This window comes from Apodemus sylvaticus, chromosome 2 (assembly GCF_947179515.1).
Source record: "Apodemus sylvaticus chromosome 2, mApoSyl1.1, whole genome shotgun sequence".
Classification (NCBI taxonomy): domain Eukaryota; kingdom Metazoa; phylum Chordata; class Mammalia; order Rodentia; family Muridae; genus Apodemus; species Apodemus sylvaticus.
The window spans coordinates 9,794,502-9,819,924 of record NC_067473.1 but is presented as its reverse complement, the minus strand read 5'-3'; the positions used below and the strand labels follow the sequence as shown (position 1 = coordinate 9,819,924).

The 25,423-nt window shown below is 38.0% G+C and overlaps 1 protein-coding gene across 2 annotated transcripts in view; it reads left to right on the top strand.

Moving 5' to 3' along the window:
* The window catches only part of Magi2 (membrane associated guanylate kinase, WW and PDZ domain containing 2), a 1,455,128-nt gene that overhangs the window by 808,089 nt on the left and 621,616 nt on the right, over positions 1-25,423 (top strand). For both annotated transcript variants that reach the window (XM_052173111.1, XM_052173110.1), the window contains exon 3: positions 24,746-24,865. In XM_052173111.1, coding sequence (XP_052029071.1) covers positions 24,746-24,865 — 120 coding nt within the window. The remainder of the gene's footprint in view (positions 1-24,745; positions 24,866-25,423) is intronic.

The following is a 25,423-nucleotide window of genomic DNA, read 5'->3' as shown; positions in this document are numbered from 1 at the left end:
GTTAATAAAAATAGAAGGAAATCTCTGTCAGTGTGATTAAAATACAGGTAAGGAATTTTTAAGTAGCATATTTAATGATAAAGTAAAAATTAATTAGTAAAAACAAAGAAGCCACTAAAATGTTCTTCCTAAGGTCAGAACAATAACAGAATCATAATTCTTTCTATTTTTTTGAACACATGGCTAGGCTAGAATTTCTAGCTCAGGTAAAATGTTAATTATTTTTATTAGATGCTTGCTTTATTTGTATTCCAAATGTTATCCCCTTTCTTCATTTCCCCTCCAAAAACCCCTCATCCCATTCCCCTTCCCCTGCTCACCAACCCTCCCACTCCCACTCCCCCTTCCCTGTCCTGACATTCCCCTACTCTGGGGCATTGAGCCTTCACAGGACCAAGGGCCTCTCTTCTCATTGATGTCTGTCATCCTCTGCTGCATATCCAGCTGGAGCCCTGGGTTCCAGGGCTTTGATTTTCTCCAAGAACCAGCTCCTGGTTTGGTTGATTCTTTGTATAGTTCTTTTTGTTTCTACTTGGTTGATTTCAGCCCTGATTTTGATTATTTCCTGCCATCTACTCCTCTTGGGTGTATTTGCTTCTTTTTGTTCTAGAGCTTTCAGATGTGCTGTTAAGCACTTAGCATATGCTCTCTCCAGTTTCTTTTTGGAGACACTCATAGCTATGAGTTTTCCTCTTATCGCTGCTTTCATTGTGTCCCATAAGTTTGGGTATGCTATAGCTTCATTTCCATTGAATTCTAAAAAGTTTTTAATTTTTTCCTTGACTAAGTTATCATTGAGTAGAGTGTTGTTCGGCTTCCATGTGTATGTTGGCTTTCTATTGTTTTCGTTGTTATTGAAGACCAGCCTTAATCACTGGTGATCTGATAGGATGCATGGGACGATTTCAATCTTCTTATATCTGTTGGGGCCTGTTTTGTGACTGAATGGCCAACTTTGGAGAATGTACTGTGAGGTGCTAAGAAGAAGTTATATTCATTTGTTTTAGGATGAAATGTTCTATAAATATCTGTTAAATACATTTAGTAATATGACATGTTTTGGTCTTTGTACTTGAAAAATCATTTTATGCATGTATCTCATATTGGAGTTCTTAATCCACTTTCAAACATAAGCCTTCACTTTGGTGTTTAATATGCATTTAGCATCATATTTAAATTACCATGTTTGACATGTAGATAAAACCCTGGGTGATAAAGTTATGACAAGATACTAAGCACTAAGTAGAAGCTAAATACAAAAGATATTGAGCCAAAAATCCACATCTTCATCAAGATGTGACTTGGGATATATATGTAAATGTATAATTAATTATGGACAGAGAAGCAACAAGTGTACAATAGACACTCCTTGGACTTGTCGTCCAGAACCATGCCTGTGAGGTCAGAGGAAAAGGACACTCCCAGTGAAATAGATTTTATATACCTAGGTGACGGCACCTTTAAATAAGAATGTGTACTTATGAAACTTCTCAAAGCTTTAGTTTACAAATTTATCTTATGACTCTCTCTCCCCCAAGATGCATCATCAGTACACTCTGTCTGACAAGCAATAGGAAGTGCAGCTTGTGGGATCAGGTTTAATCATCCGTCAGATACAAAGGTGCTGGAATTATTTATCTAATTAGCAATATTTATACAGTATTTACTTTGTACCAGATATTATTTTAGGCAATATGTGAGCATCATCTACTTTAATAGTCAAAACATTGTGAGGGAAAGGAATTGGGTATCTCAGTTTCGCAGACATTGAAAAAGTGCATGAAGTTTACATTTTTTCCAATGCCATCCACCTATAAACAAAAACCAAGTTTTCTACCCAGGCACCTGGCTTAAGAATCCATGTTTTTCACGTATAACCAATTCTAGCCTTGACTCCTAGTGCTAAAATACTGTTGTCTTTCCAGTTAAATATGTTCCATATTTTAAGAAGTCACTGTCAAGAATAATATTGATCATTACTTTAATTCATCTTATAAATCTGTATTAATCATGTTACATATAGGGGGTACTAAAAGAAAGGGGAAAAAACCCTTGAATCTCAAAGGTCTAAAGCCAACAGAACAGGGTTGTGGAAAGGAGCCAAACAAAGCATTCTTGAAAAGACTTTGGTTACTAAGTGCTTGTCTTCCTGTTAATTGTTTAGACATCAAAGCCAATGCATAGTGTCTTCTATTCTTTGTTGCCACAGACCTAAGCGAAGAAACTGTTGAGACTGGAAGTATGTAAGGGAATTTTAAATGTTCTAGATCTTGAAAGCCAGTTGTGCTCTGTTTCTCCCTTTGCCTGTTTCTCCTACTATTGAGGAGTCAGTTTTCCTATTTTTTGGAAGAATGACTAACTCATAAAACAGAGTGAACAGTTTTTGCTGATATAGGAAGATTTTTGAGGGTGACAGTTTGACCATGTAGGTTTGACCTGGACCTTGCTATGTAGACTGGGCAGCCTTCAAACTCTAAGATTTACTGTCCTCTGCTTTCCACATGCTGGGATTAAAGGCTCCACCACAGTCAGCAAATAGGAAGATTGCATAACCATGGCTCTGCAATTGAGTTAAGAACAAACTCTTGTAGGTACTGAGCTCTTTTTTGTGTTTTCCATTTCTTCCATATCTCAGGACAAGCAGTGGTTACTGGAAAGCATGCAATGATTCAAAGTTGCTCTACAATAGGACCTTCATATTCAAAATATAGTTGACCTTTGAAAGTACAGTATCAGTGAATTTCACTGAATTGTAGCAGAGTCTTGAGTTGGAGTGTATCAGGATTCCTCAGTACCTAAGGCCATCATTTTATCCTAATCACATAGGTTCTATATCAAATAAACACAACCCACCTGTTTTCTAGGCTGCTGCTACATCACTTTCCAATTTCTGCAGTGATTGGAAAAATAACATTGCAGAGAGTTACTTTTTTTTTCTTTTTTTTTATTCGATATATATTTTATTTACATTTCCAATGGTTTCCCCTTTTCTAGCCCCCCATTCCCCGAAAGTCCCATAAGCCCTCTTCTCTCCCCCTGTCCTCCCACCCACCCCTTCCCACTTCCCCGTTCTGGTTTTGCCCTATACTGCCCTCACTGAGTCTTTCCAGAACAAGGGGCCACTACTCCGTGAGAGTTACTTTTCATGGACAGATTACCAGGAAAATTTTTGTCCATTTCTTGCTTCATGACAATAACTAGTGAAAATAACCTATAACTCCAGACTGTGTTTTAAACAGAAAGACTTTAAAACAAAGTGCATAGAGATTCTATAGTAGATGAACTGAAAGAGAGGGACAAGAACTGTCCAATCCATAGGGACAACTTCAGACACTGGATTAACTTTGATGAGAACCATTCACGTTGCCTCTATTATCCAAGCAAACAACGGGCAAAGGTATTGCACTGATACAGCTTGCATGTCTATCTGCTGCCTTTCATCCTCTGTGTTCTAGCCAGGATTATCTGAAAGCCACTTAAGGTGTTTAACAAGGAAGCTCTGTCGAATCACTCAACCTCACGGTGGCAATACTGTGACGGGATCAAAACTACTTCAAAGCTTTGTCAAGGAGCTTTTTCTAGGACATGTAGTGATTGATTTGAAATAACATGATGAGAAAGATACCACTAAGAGTCTTAGAGATGACAGAGTGTTTTTGAAGCCTCGTGAATTATGATGAAGTCCCCTGTCAAGGATGGCGAAGAGCCTGCACACAGGAACTCACTACATCCCTGTTGGGAATACATCTTCCATTTTTTTCTTTTTTGAGTAGCTGTTTGGCAACAGGACATGACACTATCTGTTCATATACAAAGAAACAAAGTCATCATTGTGTGTATACTGTACTTGTTAGCCAGAACACATCATGTCACCTCAAATAGAATATTACTGAGGGCTGTGTGGGATTTAATTTCATTGCAGTATACATAGATTGGCTATATCTCTTCATTATGTTTAAAGTGATTAATGGCTTACAGCAAGGCTTAGTGAAAGGATGACAAAGACAACTACTGAATATCATTATTGACTTGAAATGGCAGCAACATAGTCTCATTGTTGCTGTCCTCAAAATAAATTTCCCAGACCAAAGGGGAAAAAAATGTTGTCTGTGTCTTTACATTCCTATGTAACCACTTCACTGGCACAGAAAACCTGCTTTGCCAGGATTCAGTCTTTTAATGTTTTCTTTGCTCTCTCCCATGTGAACAGAACAGAACAGAATATTTGCCTTTTTAAAAAAAATATGCTATTTCCACATAAGATGGGTTTCTACTTTCCTAACTAGTCAAATTCATGAAAGTGGACTCTTCCCTTATCCTTCCCTAAACTAAGAGTTCGGACAATAGTACGAGGATGTTCTTTCTTTCTTGCTTGCTTGGTAAAAGCGTAAAGTCTATAAATATAATGAGCTATTTAACTCTAGTGTTCTACCCCAATCATCTGTAACGCAAGAGTAAAAGTAGTTGTAGTTGTTAGCCAAAACCCAAGCTCTAAAGCTTCAAAGACAGAGTCATAAAGAAACTAAGGAAACAGCATAGGGTATACCCCTAAGTTACCCATCGCAGGCCAGGCTGAAACATTGTTCAACATGTGGTCCAGGAGCAGCATCTTCTAAGAGCTTGTTATACATCCATTATAGCCGGCCACACTCAGGCCTAATTACCTTAATATGATTCTAGGGAATTCCTATGCACTTCAGAATGTGAGAAGACTAGTTGTGCCTCACAGTAGAGACTGTAGTCTCGGTTAGCATAGACTAAGTCAGGAAAACTCCAAATCCACAGACTGCTGAGGCTATCGAGTGAGTTTAAGGGCAGAATAGTACACTTGGCAAGACTTTGACTCTAAAAGTGGAAAGGGGGCTAAGGATGCAGCTCAGGGGTAGAGTTCTTGTTTAGCATGCTCATGGTACTACAAAGGATTTACCTATAAAACTTGTTTTTTTCCTGATTAAATTTTCACAGCACGTTTTTCATGGATGGATCTATTACTTAGTTTTCATAAGTGATAATTCTTACTATTAGTATGATTATTTATTCCAACCCAGAGGCTAAATAAACACTTTCCTGTGTTTCCTGTGTTCTACTGCCCCTACATGTGCAATATCAGGCATAACAACAGTGGTGACATTGGGCTCCGTTAATCTGGGGATGATTTCACAGCTCAGTTACTACCAGCTGCTGGAAAAGAGCATTTTATCTATTACTCATATACCCAGGTGTAGTCAAAAAGAAAATTCTGTCATTATTTTTAGTCATACCTCTATTTCGAACCAAGTGCTATTGAATTCTTTTAATTTGCAATCCAAACTATTTACATGCTTTGAATAGGAACAACCCTTGGAGAAATTCAGCCTCAGTGTTGAAATTGTGTCATGAAGGTAAACTTTCCAAAGGTATCACTGAATCTGAAAGCTAGGCCAAAAGTGGAAATGATAAAGAGAAGTAACACCAGTAGCACTTTGGAATTATTTTATAGTCACTTAGAGTGGAAATACTCATTACTATGTTTAATTTTTTTAATTTAAGAAATTTTTATAAAACCACAGATTTCTTAAAAGTAGCTTATTTTTATAATTATAACTCATATGCTTTCAAAAATGGCCAAGCATGAAATAGCAGAGATTAATGTTTCCTTCAACAAATCACTGGGGTATATAAAACAAGTGCCACTAACCAACAGACAGGAACTTTAACAAGGCACTCACTTTAACAAGACCAAACACTTGGCAACCTGGCCAAATGTGCCAGTTGACGAAAATTAATCACCACACTGCACTGATGTGACAGCTTGTGTGTCGAAAAGTCAAGTTGACTGAGTGTGAGCTTACGGCGATCTTGGTACCAGAAGACTGCTCACCCAGAAAGGGAATTTTTGTTTTGCTGAAGTGCATCAGGTTTCCATGGAAAGAAGACATGAATGGACTTGCAAAGAAGCAAACATGAGGCTTCTATTCACCAAAATAAAATATTCCAACTTGCTAAAATTTCAGAATAGATAAACGTTAATTAGAAATTGACTGAAGAAACGTTTGTTCTTGTGAAGGGGATAGAAGTAGAAAAGAAAGGAAGGGGTCAAAGAAATGATAAACATCACAAAGGATTTTGTAGAAAGCCATGTCAAAACTTGCTATTTTATAACCATATTAAAATATAGTTCAAATTTTTCAGTGGCCATATGGGGGAATTATGTTCCTCCCATATGATGTAAGTCATTAAACAAAAATCCCAGTGTCACACGCAGGATACTTACATAAACTTGTTTACTGGTCAAGTGGGTCTCGTGTACCTATAATATAATAGAGGCTTTGGCTGTTGCTCTTTTCTGTCTACCAGAACCTGGTGGTAAGAACTTTTAGCTCAGTAGTTCTTATTCTGTGGACATGACCTCTTTGGGGATTGAAGAACCTTTCATAGGGGCTGCTTAAGACCACCAGAAAACACAGATATTTCAATTATGATTCATAACAATAGAAAAGGTATAGTTCTGAAGCAGCAATAAAGATAATTTTATGACTATGGGTCACTAAAACATTAGGAATTGTATTAAAGGATAACAGCTTTAGGATGGTTAAAAACAACTGTTTTAAATGAGTTTTGTACTGATCTAAAAGTGTCTTCCATGTTGGCTAGGTTACAAAGTTCTGGAAGATGTAATGCAGTTGGTGAAAGAGAAAAGACATTAGTAGTCTTATTTAACCATGAACCTTTCCAACTATAATGAGAATCAGTCCAGTTAGAAAGGCACATTAGTGCAATAGTGGTATGAATGTTGTAGGGGTAATCAACTAACTTTTCACTGATTTTAAGGCCTACTACATCCTATGAAATGCATGTCTGATATTATAAATTGGCCAAGAACCCATAACTGTGGATGTCATAATGGGTTCTAGGAGAAAACCTATTTTTTTCTAATGGACATAGTAGCAACATACCTTCTAAATACTTATTCTACTCATAGATTTGTGAAGCCTTCAGATTTCTTCATAGAAGCTTCTCTTTACAATAGATGAAAGAAAAACAAGAGGCTCAAATAGTCAAAAGATCAAAATGTAAATAATCAGTGACTTTGGAGAGCTTATTCTCAAATATCACATCTACATCACACCACACACACACACACAAACACAAACACAAACACACCACCACCACCACCATCACTACTACCACCACCACCACCACCACCATCACTACTACCACCACCAGCACCACCACCAAAGATCAGGGAACATCATGGAACAATTTGAAATACTATAAGAACCTGAGATTGAGGAGGACTGCTGGGAATTCATGTCTTTTAGGCATTTTATAATGGGTAGACTCATGAACTTGTTCTGTGAATACCTACACTAGACTGGACCAATCAACATTTCATCCTAAAAGGGTAAAAGGATAGTCACCTCTTCCCACTGGTGGCTGAGAAAAGCACTATCACTTTCTTCAGTGCTTTAGCAGTATAATCAATCAATGATAAATTGTCCATGCTCTAGTAAATAATACCCCACCTATACTCACAGAGGCAACCTTATAAAACTCAGTGGGTGGATCATGCATATAAATAAGATATGATAATAGGAAGGCGGTTTCATTATCAATCTCTCCCCCGCTGTGTGTGTGTGTGTAATATTCTAGACTCCTGTTTTTAAGAATTTGTTTAACATATTTGAAGTTATTGGTTCATTTTATCTAAATTATCAAACTTCAAGGGATGAGTTTAATTTATAATACTGTCAGTTCTTTCAATATCTGTCAGATCTGTAGGAGTTATTGTTTTTCCAGTATTGATATATTTGTACCACAATATCTAGAGTCTCTGTATATATGGATTCAATCAGCCTTGAGTTCTTTGAGGGAGCAAAAATGCTGAAAAGTTCCAGAAATTTGCAAAAAGAACTATTTGAATTTGCCAACCACGATTTCTATATGAATTCTAGTGAATGAAGTGATGCGTGGCCAATTACGCTGGGCCCTCCCACTCTTACAGTCGGATGTCCTTCCCAGTACTCAGTGAATGATCACTGTTTACCTTGCATCTTGTTGGTGTACTTTCAAAGTTGTAGTCAGATGATTTTCTTGTTAATATTCCTGAAACAACACAATGTAACAATTATTTACACATTATGGAGATTATATTCAACATTATATATAATATAGAGATGAGTTAATGTATGCAGTATTTATATGCAGATTATATCCAAGTACAGTGTCAACCTAAGAAAGAATAAGAAACTCTGGGGCTTGGGTAAACATTTGTCCATATAGGACATTGAAATAAATCCTTCTGGGCATCCCTAAGATGACTAATTTGTATCCTTTTCTTTTTGGAATCAATCTGGCTTAATGGTTTATTAATTTTATTAATCTTCTCAAAGGCCCAACTATGAATTTCATTCCTTATCTCTGTTTATTATATTAATTTCCATCCTGACCCATGTTGTTTCTTCTTTCTTCCCATTTAGGATCTAATTTGCTCTTCTTTTTTTTTTTTTCTATACTCTAAAATAATCAAGTTGAACTCTTCTCAGCCTATGCTCACAAGTATCTCTCAATTTCATTCTTTAGAAAAAGTCTACAGTTTTTTGTTTATTGTTTTATTACTTCTAAAAAGTTTCCTTTAAAATGTCTTCCTTGACCCAACAGTCTACTTGAAAGTATATTATTTAATCCCTACTATCAAGATATTTCTCAGATCTTTTTGTTACTTGGATTCTGAAATTTTTATCCTGTCTGTAAAACATAATTTTTATGATTTCTATTTTTTAATTATTGAAACATGCTTTATAGTATAGAATGATTCTCCATGTGAATTTAAAAAGAAAACTACAGTACTTGGCTTATAGAGAAAGACTCAGTGGTTAAGAGCGTTTATTGCTCTTTTAGAGGAGCAGGATTCAATGCCTAGCACCCAGGTGGTGGCTCAGAACAATCTGTGGCTACAGTTCCCATGGATCTAAATCCTTCTCTGGCCTCTTTGCCCATAATCTATATCTTACCTGCTTCAGGAACTAAGAAGAGGTGTATATGAAATGAACTGCACACAGAGAACACACAATAGCTCATCCAAGAGCCTAATAGTTGTTATCATTTATTGACAAGACATACAATAAGAAACTTCACAAGCAATTTCTTTGCCCACGTTCACCTCTCTTATTATTTTTCTAGTACTTAAAAATTTGTTCTCAATATTCTATGTATACAATTGAAGAGTTTGTTAAAAAATGTTCATATCACTAAATATATTAAATACTAGTAGATTGTTCCTACTAGAGAGAGCCCAATAGCTAAATCACTTCAAATAATTTGATATAGTATATTCCAGAGGCAAATATCTTAGGTTGTCAACATAATATATTCTCTAGTTATTGGTCTTATTTTTATGTGTTTTGCTGGTATCACTGAATTAAAGCTTTAAATGTAAAACTTGTGTGCACTGTTGACAAATTTTATCATGTAATTGTTAAGATATATTTATGTAAAAACATATATTTTATTTAATTACATTTTATTTTGTGTGCGCATGTGTGTGTGTGTGTGTGTGTGTGTGTGTGTGTGTGTACGCCTGAGTATGTGTTCAGATAGATGCGTCTGCTCTGTGACTGGCTTGTGAGGTCAGAGGACCACGTGGACTGGTTCTCCCTACATTGTATCTTTCCCAGGGCAGGACCTCAGGTGGAACGCATTTACTCACTGAGGCATGTCACTGACCTGAAGTATCAACACATTTCTTCTGAAATATAAAATGCCTGTAAATGCCAATTTCTCGGTGTTCCTGGTGGAATTTTTGCATAAATATAGTATATTTCAGATAGAAAATGATAAAAGTTGTTTCAAAGGTAGTTTTGAGCACTGGGAGGATTGAGGCTTCATTCTGTATTAAAGATTGCAGGAATTATACTGTCTGCCATAGCAGTGCTACTGGAACTGTACACTAAACTGAAGGCATGGCCAGAAAGATGTTGTTCACCTCAAGATGAATGAATGCCGCAATCTATAACCTCAGGCAGGCAAAGCACTGTTGTCACCTCCCTCCATAAGGGGGCAGATGGGTCTTTGCCCTCAGGGTAGGGTCACAAAACACATTGTCTGCTTGACACCTGTTTCAAGTAAGGAAGACAACCACTGAAAATGGTTCTGTATTGCTGTAGGTAGACAAGTACCTGTATCTTTCTCGGTGGTCACCCTTTTTGTTTTGATATTAGAAAGCTGCCAACTGCACTATAACTATGACATTTTCAGAAGTAAGTAGGACATGTTTGTAAAATATTTGATACTGACTGTGGTGGTTTGTATATGCTTGGCCCAGGGAGTGGCACTATTAGGATCTGTAGTCTTATTGGAATAGGTGTGGCCTTGTTGGAGGAAATGGGTCATTGTAGGGGTGTGCTTTGAGAGCTTCCTCCTGCTATATGGGAGCCAGTCTGCTCCTGGCTTCCTCTCAGTGAAGATGTAGGACTCTCAGCATCCAGCACCATGCCTGCCTGGATGCTGCCATGCTCCCACCTTGATGATAATGGACTGGACCTCTGAACCTATACGCCAGCCCCAATTAGATGTTGTCCTTTAAAAGAGTCACCTTGGTCATTGTGTCTCTTCACAGCAATGGAACCCTAACTAAGACACTGACCTACCTTCAGAGCAACATTTGTCCTTGGCATTGAAGTTACACACTCAAGGGGATTCATTTTCTTTTTTTTTTTTTTTTGTCTTTTTTTTTTATTATTATTCGATATAATTTATTTACATTTCAAATGATTTCCCCTCTTCTAGCCCCTCCACTCCCCGAAAGTCCCGCAAGCCCCCTTCTCTTCCCCTGTCCTCCCACCCACCCCTTCCCACTTCCCCGTTCTGGTTTTGCTGAATACTGTTTCACTGAGTCTTTCCAGAACCAGGGGCCACTCCTCCTTTCTTCTTGTACCTCATTTGATGTGTGGATTATGTTTTGGGTATTCCAGTTTTCTAGGTTAATATCCACTTATTAGTGAGTGCATACCATGATTCACCTTTTGAGTCTGGGTTACCTCACTTAGTATGATATTCTCTAGCTCCATCCATTTGCCTAAGAATTTCATGAATTCATTGTTTCTAATGGCTGAATAGTACTCCATTGTGTAGATATACCACATTTTTTGCATCCACTCTTCTGTTGAGGGATACCTGGGTTCTTTCCAGCATCTGGCAATTACAAATAGGGCTGCTATGAACATAGTAGAACATGTATCCTTATTACATGGTGGGGAGTCTTCTGGGTATATGCCCAGGAGTGGTATAGCAGGATCTTCTGGAAGTGAGGTGCCCAGTTTTCGGAGGAACCGCCAGACTGCTTTCCAGAGTGGTTGTACCAATTTGCAACCCCACCAGCAGTGGAGAAGTGTTCCTCTTTCTCCACACCCTCTCCAACACCTGCTGTCTCCTGAATTTTTAATCTTAGCCATTCTGACTGGTGTAAGATGAAATCTTAGGGTTGTTTTGATTTGCATTTCCCTAATGACTAATGAAGTTGAGCATTTTTTAAGATGCTTCTCCGCCATCCGAAGTTCTTCAGGTGAGAAGTTCTGTGTGTAATTCCAAGTCAAGGAAGCATGAACATTGGGACACAGACCATCCAAACCTAGATGGAAGAGTAGGTGTGTGCTTGCATCTCTTCATACTAACTGGTAGTTCAATTTCATCACAACAGAGTCATGCTCATCTATTTAATGTATTCCGCTTGTTGGCTCACAGTTATGGCAGCAATGTTTAGAAGTGGCCCCCGAGATGATTTTGCCAGTAAAGCTGAGATAACAGGCTAAGGGCCTTTTTAAACGGTTGTGCATCCCTAGCCTGCTGCCTGTGCCCTGGACTACCTGACCCTACATGCCCTTGGGAGTCAGAGGTGAGGTAGTGGGTGAGGAATGATACATACTTCGGGAGCAGGTGAGAAACATACAGGAAGCTCATCTGAACACTGCTGTAAGCTCTTTAATACCCTCCACCTGCCCCCCATTGGTCCCAAGAAAGCATCTCTTCTAAACAGCAGTTCCTGATTGGCTGGCATTGTCTGTGCCAGCAGTACTTAGTCTCTCAGGCAGTCCTCAATTAGGTTCTTCTGCAGGAGATGCCTTTGCAGCTATGCCCCCCCTCCACACACACACCCTCCCGTATATTTACATAGAGGTGGCTCCACTGTTCCTGTTACACTAGCCCAGAAAAGTAGGATTTAACTAGGGGGATAGGGGCTACCTAACTTTGTTTTAGAGTATTATACAAATAATGTTGGTTCAGGTATGATTTCAAGTATTTCCTAAAGCTTAATCTAGCCAGTCTCGGCCTTTCTCATTGCCAGACTATTTAGCTCATTTTATAGAGGATGCTGTTGAATACTGTGTGCCTGAGAGCCACAGGGCTATCGCTCTTTTTAGGAATGAGCTCTTCAGTCACTGATCTGTTAGGGTGGGGAAGGCATTCTGAGTCAGCTTTGGATTGATAGTTTTCCCAACACAATTCTGGCAAGTAAACTCCACCCTCTTTTAATTCTATAAGGAGGTAAGGATTTTTCTAAAATTACATTTTCTCTAAAAAACACCCAATATTTACTTTGATAACTCATTAGTAATTCAGTAGCTTTCCTGCCGAAGTGCCCTAATTAACTTTCCTTTGAAACTCTCTTTAAAAAAAATTCTTTTGTGTATTTAATTCATAAAATTTCTCTTAATCTCCCATGATAATTGCAAGTCTTGGGAATAATTATTTGAGAGTCTTTGGAAAATACCATTTTTATGAATTGTGGTGATGTTTTATGCTGATATATTGGTGGGAAACTCTCTAACAAACGTTGCAAATGAGGATCTGGCCATTCACAACGCCCTTCGCTATCTCTTTATCCCTTTCTCCTGCTGTCCAACCAGGGAAGGATTACAGTAGCCTGAAATTAAGACTGCAGAGTCCTGCAGGGGACGATAATTGGACAGGGTATCCCGCTGCCCCCGAATCCTAAGAGGTCCTGTAGATGTGGCACTCCCAGCTGTGCCTAATGTGTAAGTCTCAAGTAAGGCAGAAGCCATCTTCCACAGCACACACTTCTTTATGTTTTTCCCCCTGGCAGAATACTGAATACTTTGCTTTTCCACTAATCTGCTTGAAGCCCAGCCAGGTAGTAGAGTGAAATATTTGATGACTGCCCTTCCATCACTCTGATCTGAGCAGAAACAACTGTCTGTCCCTTAAAATACAATCAGATACAGTGTGAACATGACTGTTCAAGGCCATTAAGAGTTAAGTCCTTTTCAGTATATTTTGTTAGAAATACTATCCATAGTATTTTTCAAACAAGAGAACTTGTGTGTTTCTGTTCTATGTTCCAGCAAATGGAAACTAACTTTTGTGATAAGTCAGAAATAGAAACAACAGTTACTACCATGGGCATAAGGATCCCTAAATGCACAGGGAGTTCTTGAACTCAAAATTTTTAACCAGTTGGAAGCTCCTTTCCTGGGATACCCAACCTGTTCCTCTTTAGAATTACTACTTCTCTTCTCGCTTCATTTCCTCCATGACGGTTTGTTGGCTGTGCCCTCCTGGCCCTCCGTGGGGATAACTAAATAGCATTTGATAACTCAATTATGCAATGTTTGTCTTATAATCCGGCCACGCTCCTAATGCTTTGAAATCTCTGAATAGTTATCTGCCTTTTTCTTTGCATATGGATTTTCTGATAGTCTGTGGTCACTGTATTCTAAGACCTTCCTTGGATATTTCAAAATACAGATGCCATAGAGACATATGGTGATGCTAAAAGTTAATGGCACCGCAAGATTCTAATAGTGATAAAATGATAGAATTATGAGCTGCTAAAGCTCACATTGAAGGTCATGGCGATGTCTGCATTGCACAAAGGGCTCTGGCTGCCCGTGCAGTCTCATTCTGGCCCAGATTAATTTTACATGAGCACAGTATAAAAGCGTCAAACTAAATATATATTGTTTTTATAAAAAGTCACTGCTCTTCCTTTAAGCTCAGTATATAATCTTGACGTATTATCTACTAAATAATAAATTGAGGGGACTAATTTTTTTTTAGAATCCTATAAAATGCCACGTAGAGAGCATATCTTAATTAAATATTGAAGAATTAAAATCAAAAGCTCAAAAACAAATGAATTGGAAACAATATAGGCTGTTCATCATCCGGCCTCATCAAGAACCTTGAGGTCATGGTATGTTGCCCCGTTTCACTGGTGAAGGTTCGGTGTCCAGTTAACCTGAGGTTAGCCATGCTTGTTCAGTACATGCTAAGAATGGACCAAGTCTCCAGTGCATAGATCCCTTAGGGCTTTGCTTTGACTTCAGTGAGTCATTCTATGGAGTTTCGCTCTTAGAGTCATGGCATTTTTTTTTCCCTGTGAATACAAGTGAAGCAAAGACAGAATTTTTATGAAAAGCTTGACTTGTACAATTCAAGTTTCTGACACTATGTTGTAGGTAAAGGAGATGGGCTTGAGTATGAAAGAACTGATGTGAGGAGCACACAGAAAGATGGAAGGATGATTTGTAGGTTATGTGCTGTCCCCACAGCGTGAGCTCCAGGAGCTATAAATCAAGAAGCCCCAGGTTTAGTGACAGTCCCTCTTCCAAAAGACAACTGGCATGGACTTCCAGCCTCTACACACAAGTGCACACACATGCACCAACACCTATTAAGCATGCTTGCATACTTACATGAACAAACATGTACATTCACCCCAAGATTTAGAGTGTAAATTAATTACCATGAGAGTAATGATAGTTCATGTGGATGAATAAATAAATAAATGAATGAGGAAGTGAATGAATGAATGAATGAATGGATAAACAGATTCACTTTGCCCTAATTGTCTTAATGCAAAGTGCTTTGGTATCAGTAGTACATGATATGTTGGTAGTGACAATATTATATATGATCATTTAACATACATATTTCAAGATAGAAAGTATATATACATATATGATATGTATATAAATATATAAAAATACCACCGAGGAAATTTTTTTTCTTTCTTGATGTTGGGGGTTTTGAATTCAAGGTATGGAGGGCAACAAATAAACATTTTTAAGCATATGTATGTGGTAGGGCTGGGGTGGGTAGTGCTGCAGACTGAAATCATTCACACTAAGCAAGTACCTTACTACTGAGATTTTATCCAGCCCAAACTTTAACTCTTAAGCAGTATTTCTCATCTTAATCTCTGTTTACTAGACATAAAACGGATATATTTATGTCTGTGAGAAACATGAAACTGATACCTGGATCTCTTTGTCTGAAGAATTTGTTTCAACAGATAGCATTTCTGAGGAGTGGCATGGGCCTGTATTCTCAGCTATTCAGGAGGGTGATGTAGAAGGATTGTCTGAGACCAGGAATTATGGACTGTTCTGTAATATGACTATTGGGTGTTTACGCTAAGTTCAGCTGAACTGAACAAAGTCATAGTTTTAGATGTTTTATCATTAAGACTTAGCAGAATAAAATTTACCCTGGCTGGTTATGTAAAAATTGGCTTAAAGGCACTTGGCCCGGAGATGGTGTTTCTGTTGGAAGCACACACACAAATCTGGTATGATGCTCACACTTGCTAATGAGTAACTTGCAAGCTGAAGGAGTGTCTTAGAAACCTAAGAGTGAGTTAATTAAAGGTCAACTCCGAGGGGAATTGCCCTAGCTGTCAAGATTTATTTTCTCTAGCCTGAGGTTGAGAAACGCTGAGAAGGAAGAGAGGGAGCATAGTAAAAAGACATGCTGAAGTTTCCCAGATTGCCTCATCGTGACCCATCTGCTCTGAAACTCATCAACACTTGATGATCAGCTCTAGATCCACGTCTTTCCGCAGTACCTGGCAGACCCTGTAGTCCTTGCGTCACATCAAAATGGATTACAATACTGTTCTGATAGTTTTTGCTTTAAACCAGTAATGTTTTAAAATTATTTTAGGGGATTAAAAAATAGCCAAAAGCAAAAAAAAAAAAAAAAAAAAAAAAAAAAAAAAAAAAAAAAAAAACATGCTCTAAACTCACATTCACCAAAGATGTTGTTCTTGTTTCTTCTTGAGGTGAAAGGGTCAGTGCTCTTTCATTTAAGAATTTCATTTCATTTTCATTTTTAAGAATCCAATTGGCATTTCCTGGTTGCCATGGTTACCAAATGACAAGCAGCCTTCATATACTTTCATCATGCATCAAAAAAAAGAAAAATAACCATTTGTGAGAAAATTCAATTCTTTTCAGACATACACTTTGAGTTTAAGCACTGGATGCCTTTATAACCTCTGAAAGAGGCATTATTCATACAGTAGTTAATTGGCCAATTATCAAATAAGCTCTTTCCTTTAGAAAACTAAAGAATGAGACATAAACCATAAATTCAATTGATGGAATTTCCTCCCTTTCATTTCCATTCATATTTCTTTTTGAGGAGTGGTCTAGAAGAAATAATATTTAAATAGAGAGGCCATAATTTAGGTGATGAAATTTATTTTAGACTTCTCTATGGACTTTTTAGGAAAATTATATTCAAAAGTCAATATAAGAAAGTGCTTTCAAGATGAGGTCTCTGGTGAATCACCATATCCTGTTCAGATCCTCCCGCGGCCACCCTGTTCCTGAGGCTGGGTGGACTTGCTGTTAGGGCTGAGTCTTGCCTCCCTGTCAACTCTCTATTCACAATCTTTTGAGCTGGGGAAGCAACTATAATTATTTCAGCATAAAAATAAGGTAAGTAACCATTTCAGGAAATTCTGTGTCAACTTTTCCCAGCCAACATATTAATTACCTTTACCTACAACTTACCATGTGCAACATTTCATTTCACTTCACATTTAAGCCACATGGGCTGGCTTTTCTATGAGAATCAGATTACTTCCCAAGGAAACCTACACAGATCTCTGTCTGCTTCCGCTTTTCTAGTTTGTTGTGCTCTAATATAACACTAACAACTTTCCTTTCTTCCTGAGTGCGTAAACTTAAAATTAGTTTTTTTTTTAATCCTTATTGTTGGAGGCATGATGACTGCAGGTAAAGTTAAATAGCCCACTAATGAGACTTTATAAACATTTTTATAATTTTCAAATGAGTCAACAAATAGCAAGAAACTTCTCACAATCCAGGCCACAGGATCTATTTGTTTTATGGTGTCATTCAAATGAAAACAATGACCTAGACATTATAGGCCACATTTTAGTGTCTCATCAAGTAAAGTGGATCAATTTCTTAAGTTTCTTCATACTCTGATAATTTTTTAAAGTCAATTTGTATCTTTAGTCAAAAGAAATTTCTACTCGCAAGTATCCTGAACAAAGCTAATTGGCTTATATTTCAATTCTAATAGACTATAAACCTAAGATACTGTCACTGACATTTGGGAGCCTATAATACTACTGGCTGTGCTGTTCTTGCTGAGAGGAATATGGATACTGTTGTCATGACATCCATGTTTTTATAATTCCTTTCAAATCTATTATGTATTTTACTACATGACAAGAAAATTGATCATCAAGTAAATGATGTTTTCATCTATGACCGCATATATAAAATACTGAAACAGAAATGGACGTAGACAGACATCAACTCTAAAATGCACGTACTGCATTTCTATCTCCACTCTTGAAATTGAAGGTTGATAGGTGAACATTTGCTTTCGTTTTTAACTCTATAAATTTATTTCTATATTCACTTGTATATGTGTGTGCACATAAATGTGGTGTGTCTGTGTGTGTCTGTGTGTTGGTGTATGCCATAGTGCACTAGTGGGGATCAGAGGAAAATGTGTAGGACTTTCTTTCCACCATGTGGGTCCCATGAACTAAACTCAGGCTGCCAAGCTTGTTGGAAAGCATGTTACCTACAGAGTCATCTCCCCAGCCCAGATGTGCAAATGCTTGTGTGTACCCGTGCATCAGATAGCACAACCTGTCATGTACTGTTTTATTGCCAGTCTGCTGAAAGTAATGGAAAGTTAAGGACAAAAGAAACTATGCTGGACTTTAATGAGTCCAATCAGACGTAAGCAAAGCTGAGTAATATGTAAAATAAGTTATCTTTAAGAATTTAGTCCCTGGGAGTTCTGGGGGTACTGGGTGGTTCATATTGTGGTTCCTCCTATGGGGCTGCAAACCCCTTCAGTTCCTTGTGCCCTTTCTCTAGCTCCACCATTGGGGACCCTGTGCTCAGTCCAATGGTTGGCTGTGAGCATCAACTTCTGTATTTGTCAGGCCAAATGTCTCCAGCTATATACGTAGCAGAGGATGGCCTTTTCAGACATCAATGAGACGAGAAGCCCTTGGTCCTGAGAAGGCTCAATGCCCTAGTATAGGGGAATGCCAGGACAGGAAAGTAGGAGTGAGAGGGTTGGTGAGCAGGGGGGTGGGGGATGGGATAGGGGTTTTTCAAAGGGGAAATGAGGAAAGGAGATAACATTTAAAATGTAAATCAAACAAATATCTAATTAAAAAAAAAGAATTTAGTGTAAGGTCTTAGTAATTCTTCTGTGGCCTCTTAGAGGTCTATAGTATTTCTGGGAAGTCTGAATACCACAGGGTTGTAGGTCTCTATTTCCCTTGAGGTATTTTCTCTTGGAAATCTCAGCAGTTGACCACTAAGCTGTGCAAATGTTCTACTATAAAATATATATTTCTATAATTGGTCATATACTTGGTCGATACCCACACACACACACACATTCCTTTTCAGCTAATTTTCTATTCTCACTCTCTTTATTAAAATAAAACTTGCACCAGAGCAGTGACATTCTCGGGTTTTGGTATTATACCACAGGCATTTATTATTGATTAGTGTACTATGATTATGAATTCATGAAAATAGAAGCAGTATAGGATGCCAACTCTACTTCTGCAGATAAGAATAAGCCATTGTCAAGTGCTTACTGTGTGTCAGACGTTACCCTAACTACCAGGTCAGAATTATACTTATGAACATAGATGCAAAAATACTCAAAGAACTCACCAAAACCAAATCCAATTACACATCAAAACTATTATCCATCATGACCAAGTAGGCTTCCTCCCAGGGATGCAGGGATGTTTCAGTATATGGGAGTCCATCAACATAATCCACGATATAAACAAATTCAGAGAGAGAAGCCATATGATCGTTTCATTAGATGCTGAGAAATCATCTGACAAAATTCAATACCCCTTCATGATAAAGATCAGGAATTCAAGACCCACACCTAAACATAGTTAAAGCAATATACAGCAAGCCAGTAGCCAACATCAAACTACAAGGAAAGAAACTTGAAGCAATCCTACTAAAATCTGGGACTGGACAAGGCTTCCCACTCTCTCCCTACCTATTCAATATAAGTACTTAAAGAACCTAGCCAGAGCAATTTGACAACAAGAAGAGGTCAAAGGGATACAAAGTGGAAAGGAAAAAGTCAAACTATCACTATTTGTAGATGATATGATAGTATACAGTAATTCTACCAGAGAACTCCTAAACCTAAACCTGATAAACAACTTCAGCAAAGTGGCTGGATATAAAATTAACTCAAGCAAATTAATAGCCTTTGTATACTCAAAGAATAAACAGGCTGAGAAAGAAATTAGGGAAACGACACCCTTCACAATAGTAAAAAATAATGTCAAATACCTTGGTGTGACTCTAACAAAGCAAGTGAAAGATTGATATGACAAGAACTTCAAGTCTCTGAAGAAATAAATCAAAGAAGATATCAGAAGATGGAAAGATCTCCCATGCTCATGGATTGGCAGGGTTAATATAGTAAAAATAGCCATCTTGCTGAAAGCAATCTACAGGTTCAATGTAATCCCCATCAAAATTCCAATTCAATTTTTCATAGAGTTAGAAAGAGCAATTCTCAAATTCATTTGGAATAACTAAAAAACGCAGGATATTGGAAACTATTCTCAACAATAAAAGAACTTCTTGGGGAATCACTATCTCTGACCTCAAGCTCTATTACAAAGCAATAGTGATAAAACTGTAATAGTGATAAAAACTGTAAAAATAAATAAATGGATAGATAAACAAATAAATAAATGCACATATGTAGCAGAGGATGGCCTTGTGGGGCATCAGTGGGAGGAGAGGCCCTTGGTTCTGTAAAAGCTTGATGCCCAGTGTAGGGGAATGCCAGGGTCGGGAAGTAGAAGTGGGTGGGGGGGGAGCATCCTCATAGAAGCAGGGGGATGGAGGATGGGATAGGGGGTTTCTGGAGTGCGGGAACCAGGAAAGGAGATAACATTTGAAATGTAAATAAATAAAATATGGAATAAAAAAAGGAAAAAATGGTTCATTTGCTGCACACATTAGCTTACAAAGATGCTGCGTGCGTCAGTCCTTTGCATACAGAAGAGTTCTAGGCTTCAAAAGATAAAGGACCAAATGTCACCTAATGCTGATAGGGCGTGGCAGGGCTCTCAGGTTAAGTGCACCGCTTAGCCTCTCATCTTCAAGATCACACAGCTTAAAGGTTTGCCTTTTACTCTATGTCAGAGTCATTCTAATGATGTTGATGCCATATAGAGAAAAATAGCTATTTCTTTACAAAAATACTTTACTTCTTTCCTTTTTCATTTTGCTGCTGCTGCTACTACTACTACTACTACTACTACTACTACTATTACAACTATGACTACTACTATTATTACTATTATTATTTTGAAAGTGAGATCTCATTGTATAGAGACTCACTGCTCACCCAGACCCTGACTGCTGACCCAGAACTTCCTATGTGGGCCAGGCTGACCTTGCGCTTCTAGAAGTCCACTTGCCTTTGCCCCCTGAGTGCTGGGATTACAAATGCCTACCAGTATAGTATGAATTGCATTCTCTGACGTGTCCCACAAAAGCAAGTCTAAATAAAAAAAATCTATAGCTTGGTAGCCTCTGAGCATCGCCTCGATCAGGTCTCCTTGAGAATCCTCTGACATCAAAGCCTTCAGCATTCCTGTCTTTGTTTTCAACCACCTCTCTTGGCCATAGGATGAGTTAGGCAGATGGGAAGAATAGGAACACCTGAAGGAGGGAGGTAGCCACTGCAGGAACCAGACCATTACAGACTCCAAGAAGGCAGTGGTGGCCTTAGAGAAGGGTAGGTGGGAAGGATGACTGAGGGGTGATAGGACATCAGACTTACCAAGGAGTTGAAGCTGGGACTACAAAGGGAAAGAGGAGAGTGGCTGTTGGAGAAAGCTCCTACCAATGTACCCGAAAGAATGACAATGAGAATCTGAGCAGAGCGGGACAGGGAAGTGTGTTTTTATTACGAGATGCTCCTGAAATGCTGTCAACCTTTCCTCCTGTGCAGGAGGAATAAAGACAATTTCCAACACATAAAATCACAGTGTGGCTTCCATGCTACCCCTGACAGAAAGTGAGCTTCTGCATGATCATCTCTGCCAGCGTGAGGGTGGAAACCACAAAAATAATCATGACACCCGAGGAACTAGGGAACATGACAGAGGCCATGCAAATCCCAGGCTGTTGGCAGCTGGGGGAGCTCTGAGGAACAGGATTGGAGGAGGTTAGAAGCATCAAGGTGTGACTTCTTCAGCAAGAGCAACTTGATGAATACTAAATACAATTTTACATTTTGAGAAGGGATTAATCTAACAAAGAGGGAACTAGTCAACGGAAGTAATGATTCATCTGTGTAAACCTTGAAATAAAAACATTCCATCTAAGGTAATCAAAAATTACATGAAAAATAGAAAAGGTGATCAAGATTCAGATGGAAACTGATTTATAGAATCTCAAATGTGTGCCCAAGGCAATCATCCTAATACATTCTATTGAAAGTAAAAGGAAGGGGAGAAAAAAGTAGAATGTGGTGTTTGTGAATGGGCAAAATGCAGTGAGGTGCTTGCTTTCATTAGTGGGAAATTGAGAAATAATGACCGGAGCAGAAAATCAATAAGCATTCTAAATCATAAAGAGATTGTAAGCAAACAAAATAGGAGCACATCTGACCCTGAGTAACAAAAAGGTGTGTGTGTGTGTGTGTGTGTGTGTGTGTGTGTGTGCATGTGTGTGTGTGTGCGCGTTGTGTGTGTGTGGTATATGTTATGTTCATGCGCATATGTGTGTGAGGTGAGACTGTAATAGAAATCTTCTATATTAAAAGAAACCCTATTAAATTCTTTGTGGTTTAAAATGTACATATAACCTTAATTTTTGAAAAACATTAAAATTTGAACCTAAGCAAGAGAAAAAGGCTTCATCTAAGGTAGAAACATAATTGCAATCAAGTGTTGATTATGGAGGGAAAAATAAAACATTGGATCATAATGCAGACTTAGAAAGCCAAACATGAGAAGGTTTTTATTTAAATCATCATCTGCTTTTCCAAGAAAATGTCTCATGTCTTCTGGAGACTGCCAAAGAGTCGAGCCAGGGCAAATGGAGGGATATGGCAGAACTTTAGGAAAGTGTGAATAAAGAGACCCCAGTGTGAGTAGAATCAAGCTGATATTAGATTGTGAAATCTACACTATTTCAGTGTCTAGTGTCTGGTTTTCTGTAGCAGCCCCAGTCCGTGAATGGACCCAGGGTCTTGCTCCAATAGGAAAATGGTGGAACAGATTCCACGTTGTTCTTGTATATGTGGATTATTGTATTATTGGGTAGAAAGGCAAATAAAGCAGATTGGGTAAAGGTGTTGGAGAAAATAGAAATAAAAAAACTGTAGAAAAACAGAGTGCAGAGACTAGGCAAAGGACAATGTCTTCACCAGAGCTGCACTGCTGAGAGCTGAGAAGAAATTCCTTGAGAGACAGGGAGCCTTGGAAGCTCCCGGGCAGCATCAGTATCCAGCAATAGGGTGGGGTGTATGACAGGAGATACTGATACATCACCCTAAGGTGCAGTGTTGAACCAAGAAGGGCAAAGCCACACAGCATCTGCACCAGACTTGGTCACCCTGGATTTGGCCTGAAGCAAGCTCTCCTGAACTACCATAGTGCTGGGAATGTATTACTGTGCTACAGCACTGAATTACTCAGAGCATGTGACTTCTGAAACATGGAGATAAATTAGTAGGGTAAATTGAATCTTTGTTATGCGATTTTGCTTAATGATTAGAGTGTGCTCTAAATAAACAGAAAAACAAATTGATTGCCAAAAACTCTTTTAATGCCTTTTTAATTCATAAGGGTTAAGCACATAAAAGTCAGGATATTAAAAGTTAAGGTTCTCATAGAAACATTAATTTGACAACAAATTATGCATATTAGGTGTGGGAGGCTTATATTTTATAGCATAAAAGCAACAGGAAATACTGCACAAGGTAGCTTAATTAAATTACATAAAATAATAAATTCAGGGGCAAGTCATCAAGAGTGATTAAAAAAAGCTGTTTTTGCAACCCTGAAAAAAGGGTTGTAAAACTTAGCTCTAGAAAATGATGCATTTCAACGTTAAAAAAAATCTTATAAGAATTATTTTTACCTCCAATCAATTTTATAGTATACACATTTATACATTCTTGGTATTAGTTTGTAACACTGTCTTGCTCTTCAAATTTGATCCAAATAGATTGAAAACACCAGTAAGTAGCTTCTTTCATGATAGCCAATAAAGATTTAAAATTCAAAGATTTAAAAAAAAGATTAATGTGAAATGTTTTTTCTATAGTGGAATTCATATATGGAATCTTTAATTATATAAATGTCTTCTAATGCACCATTTTGTTTCTGCATTTTCCTGTATGTATTACTTTTTATTTATTTGTATTTCTGCATTATGTAAATTTCAATTTGACCATGGTGAAATATTGCATGTAGATAATAAAGGAAGAGAAGGGAGAGCGTTGAGGCATTGTTGTCTTACTCTCTCTCTCTGTATCTATTCCCCTTGATGATCTAGACAACAATCTTGGAAAATTGTATATGCTCCAAAAACCATCTGTAGGTCTTTGACCCTCTGTAGCTCCAGTCCCCCAATAAGGGGCATAATGAGAAAGACGCTGTTCAATGTGGAACTGCGGGGAGCATGCTAGCCCCTGGTCAGAATTATAGACAGTAATAAAAGAAGAAATGCCGTGTATGTAAGGAAAGTATTGAGAAGAATGCTGTCCTAGTAACTTATAGTACAGCCATTATTATTGTTACCACAACTTTAATTATCAGACAATTCCAGTTATTGTTAAATTTTAAGTACCAGTACAAATTTTGTGACCTTTTAAATGTAATATGTATATATGTGTTATTTTGGTTCAATATCAACAAACACCATGTGAAGCATTCACACACACACACATACACACACACACACACACACACTACAAAGGGAGCACACCAGAAGAATACAAAGATGAACTGACATTAGCTCAAATGTCTACTTTCTAATATATTTTTATGTCATAAGACAACAGCCTGTAGAACAATAGAAGTCCATTCACAGGAGTGAAGTAGGAGAATTCCTGAGCATGTAGACTCCTGGCCTATTCAACCCACCTCTTTTATAGGGGCACAATGGTCTGCATTGAACAAAATCTATTCAGCCACATTCCTTGGCAATGAACTCTATGTAAGCTTAAGAAGAAAAATGCTTTGTCCATTTATTTTAATTTTTGCCCTGTTTTTTTTTTTCCTATTGCCAAACAAACAGACGGGCACACGCAGTCTGCCAAAGCCACAGGATGCACAAACACATGTTAGTGAATATTCAAAAGCACGGTGGCATTTCTAAAGTTCAGCAACATGACACTTAGACTATTTCTTTTGTATTAATTTCTTTTTTTTTTCTTTTAAATTTAGGCACCACAAGGCCACATAAGGAGGGTGAGGTCCCTGGGGTGGACTACATTTTCATAACCGTCGAGGACTTTATGGAATTGGAGAAAAGTGGTGCTCTCCTAGAAAGTGGGACCTATGAAGGTAAGCATAACATTTCGGCACAATTCTCTATTTACCGCGTCCCATAACTTATTTTATTTTCCTGACAGCAGAATATCAGGAGAATGGGTCAGAAATATACTGCCGATCTGAGCCTGAGGGCTTTGTTAAAATCATTTCAGAATCCCGTTAGGATGTATCTGAACTAATTCTACCTTTAAATTGCTCAGAGAACTAAATCTGAATTAATTCAGTGGCACCAGCATGCTTTTGCTTTGGAACTCAGCTGTGGTCACTGGAAAAAATGTGTCTTGGTGGTGTCCCAGAGAGGCCAGCAAGGAGTTGTGGTCCATATCTGTTTTTGGTTCTGTACTGGACAGACCCTCCCTTTTATCTCATGCAAGATCATAAGCTAGGAAATACTCCGTGCTGTGGAATTCCAAATTTTACTGAGTTGCAAGTCTTCTTGTGTGCCTGGGTCAAATATGAGCAAAGACTAAAACTTATATATAGAATTCTAGAAGGCTTTCTCACGGCAAAGAACACTGAAAAAATGAGGCAGAATATCCTCAGTAACAAATGTGATTGCATAGCTTCCTT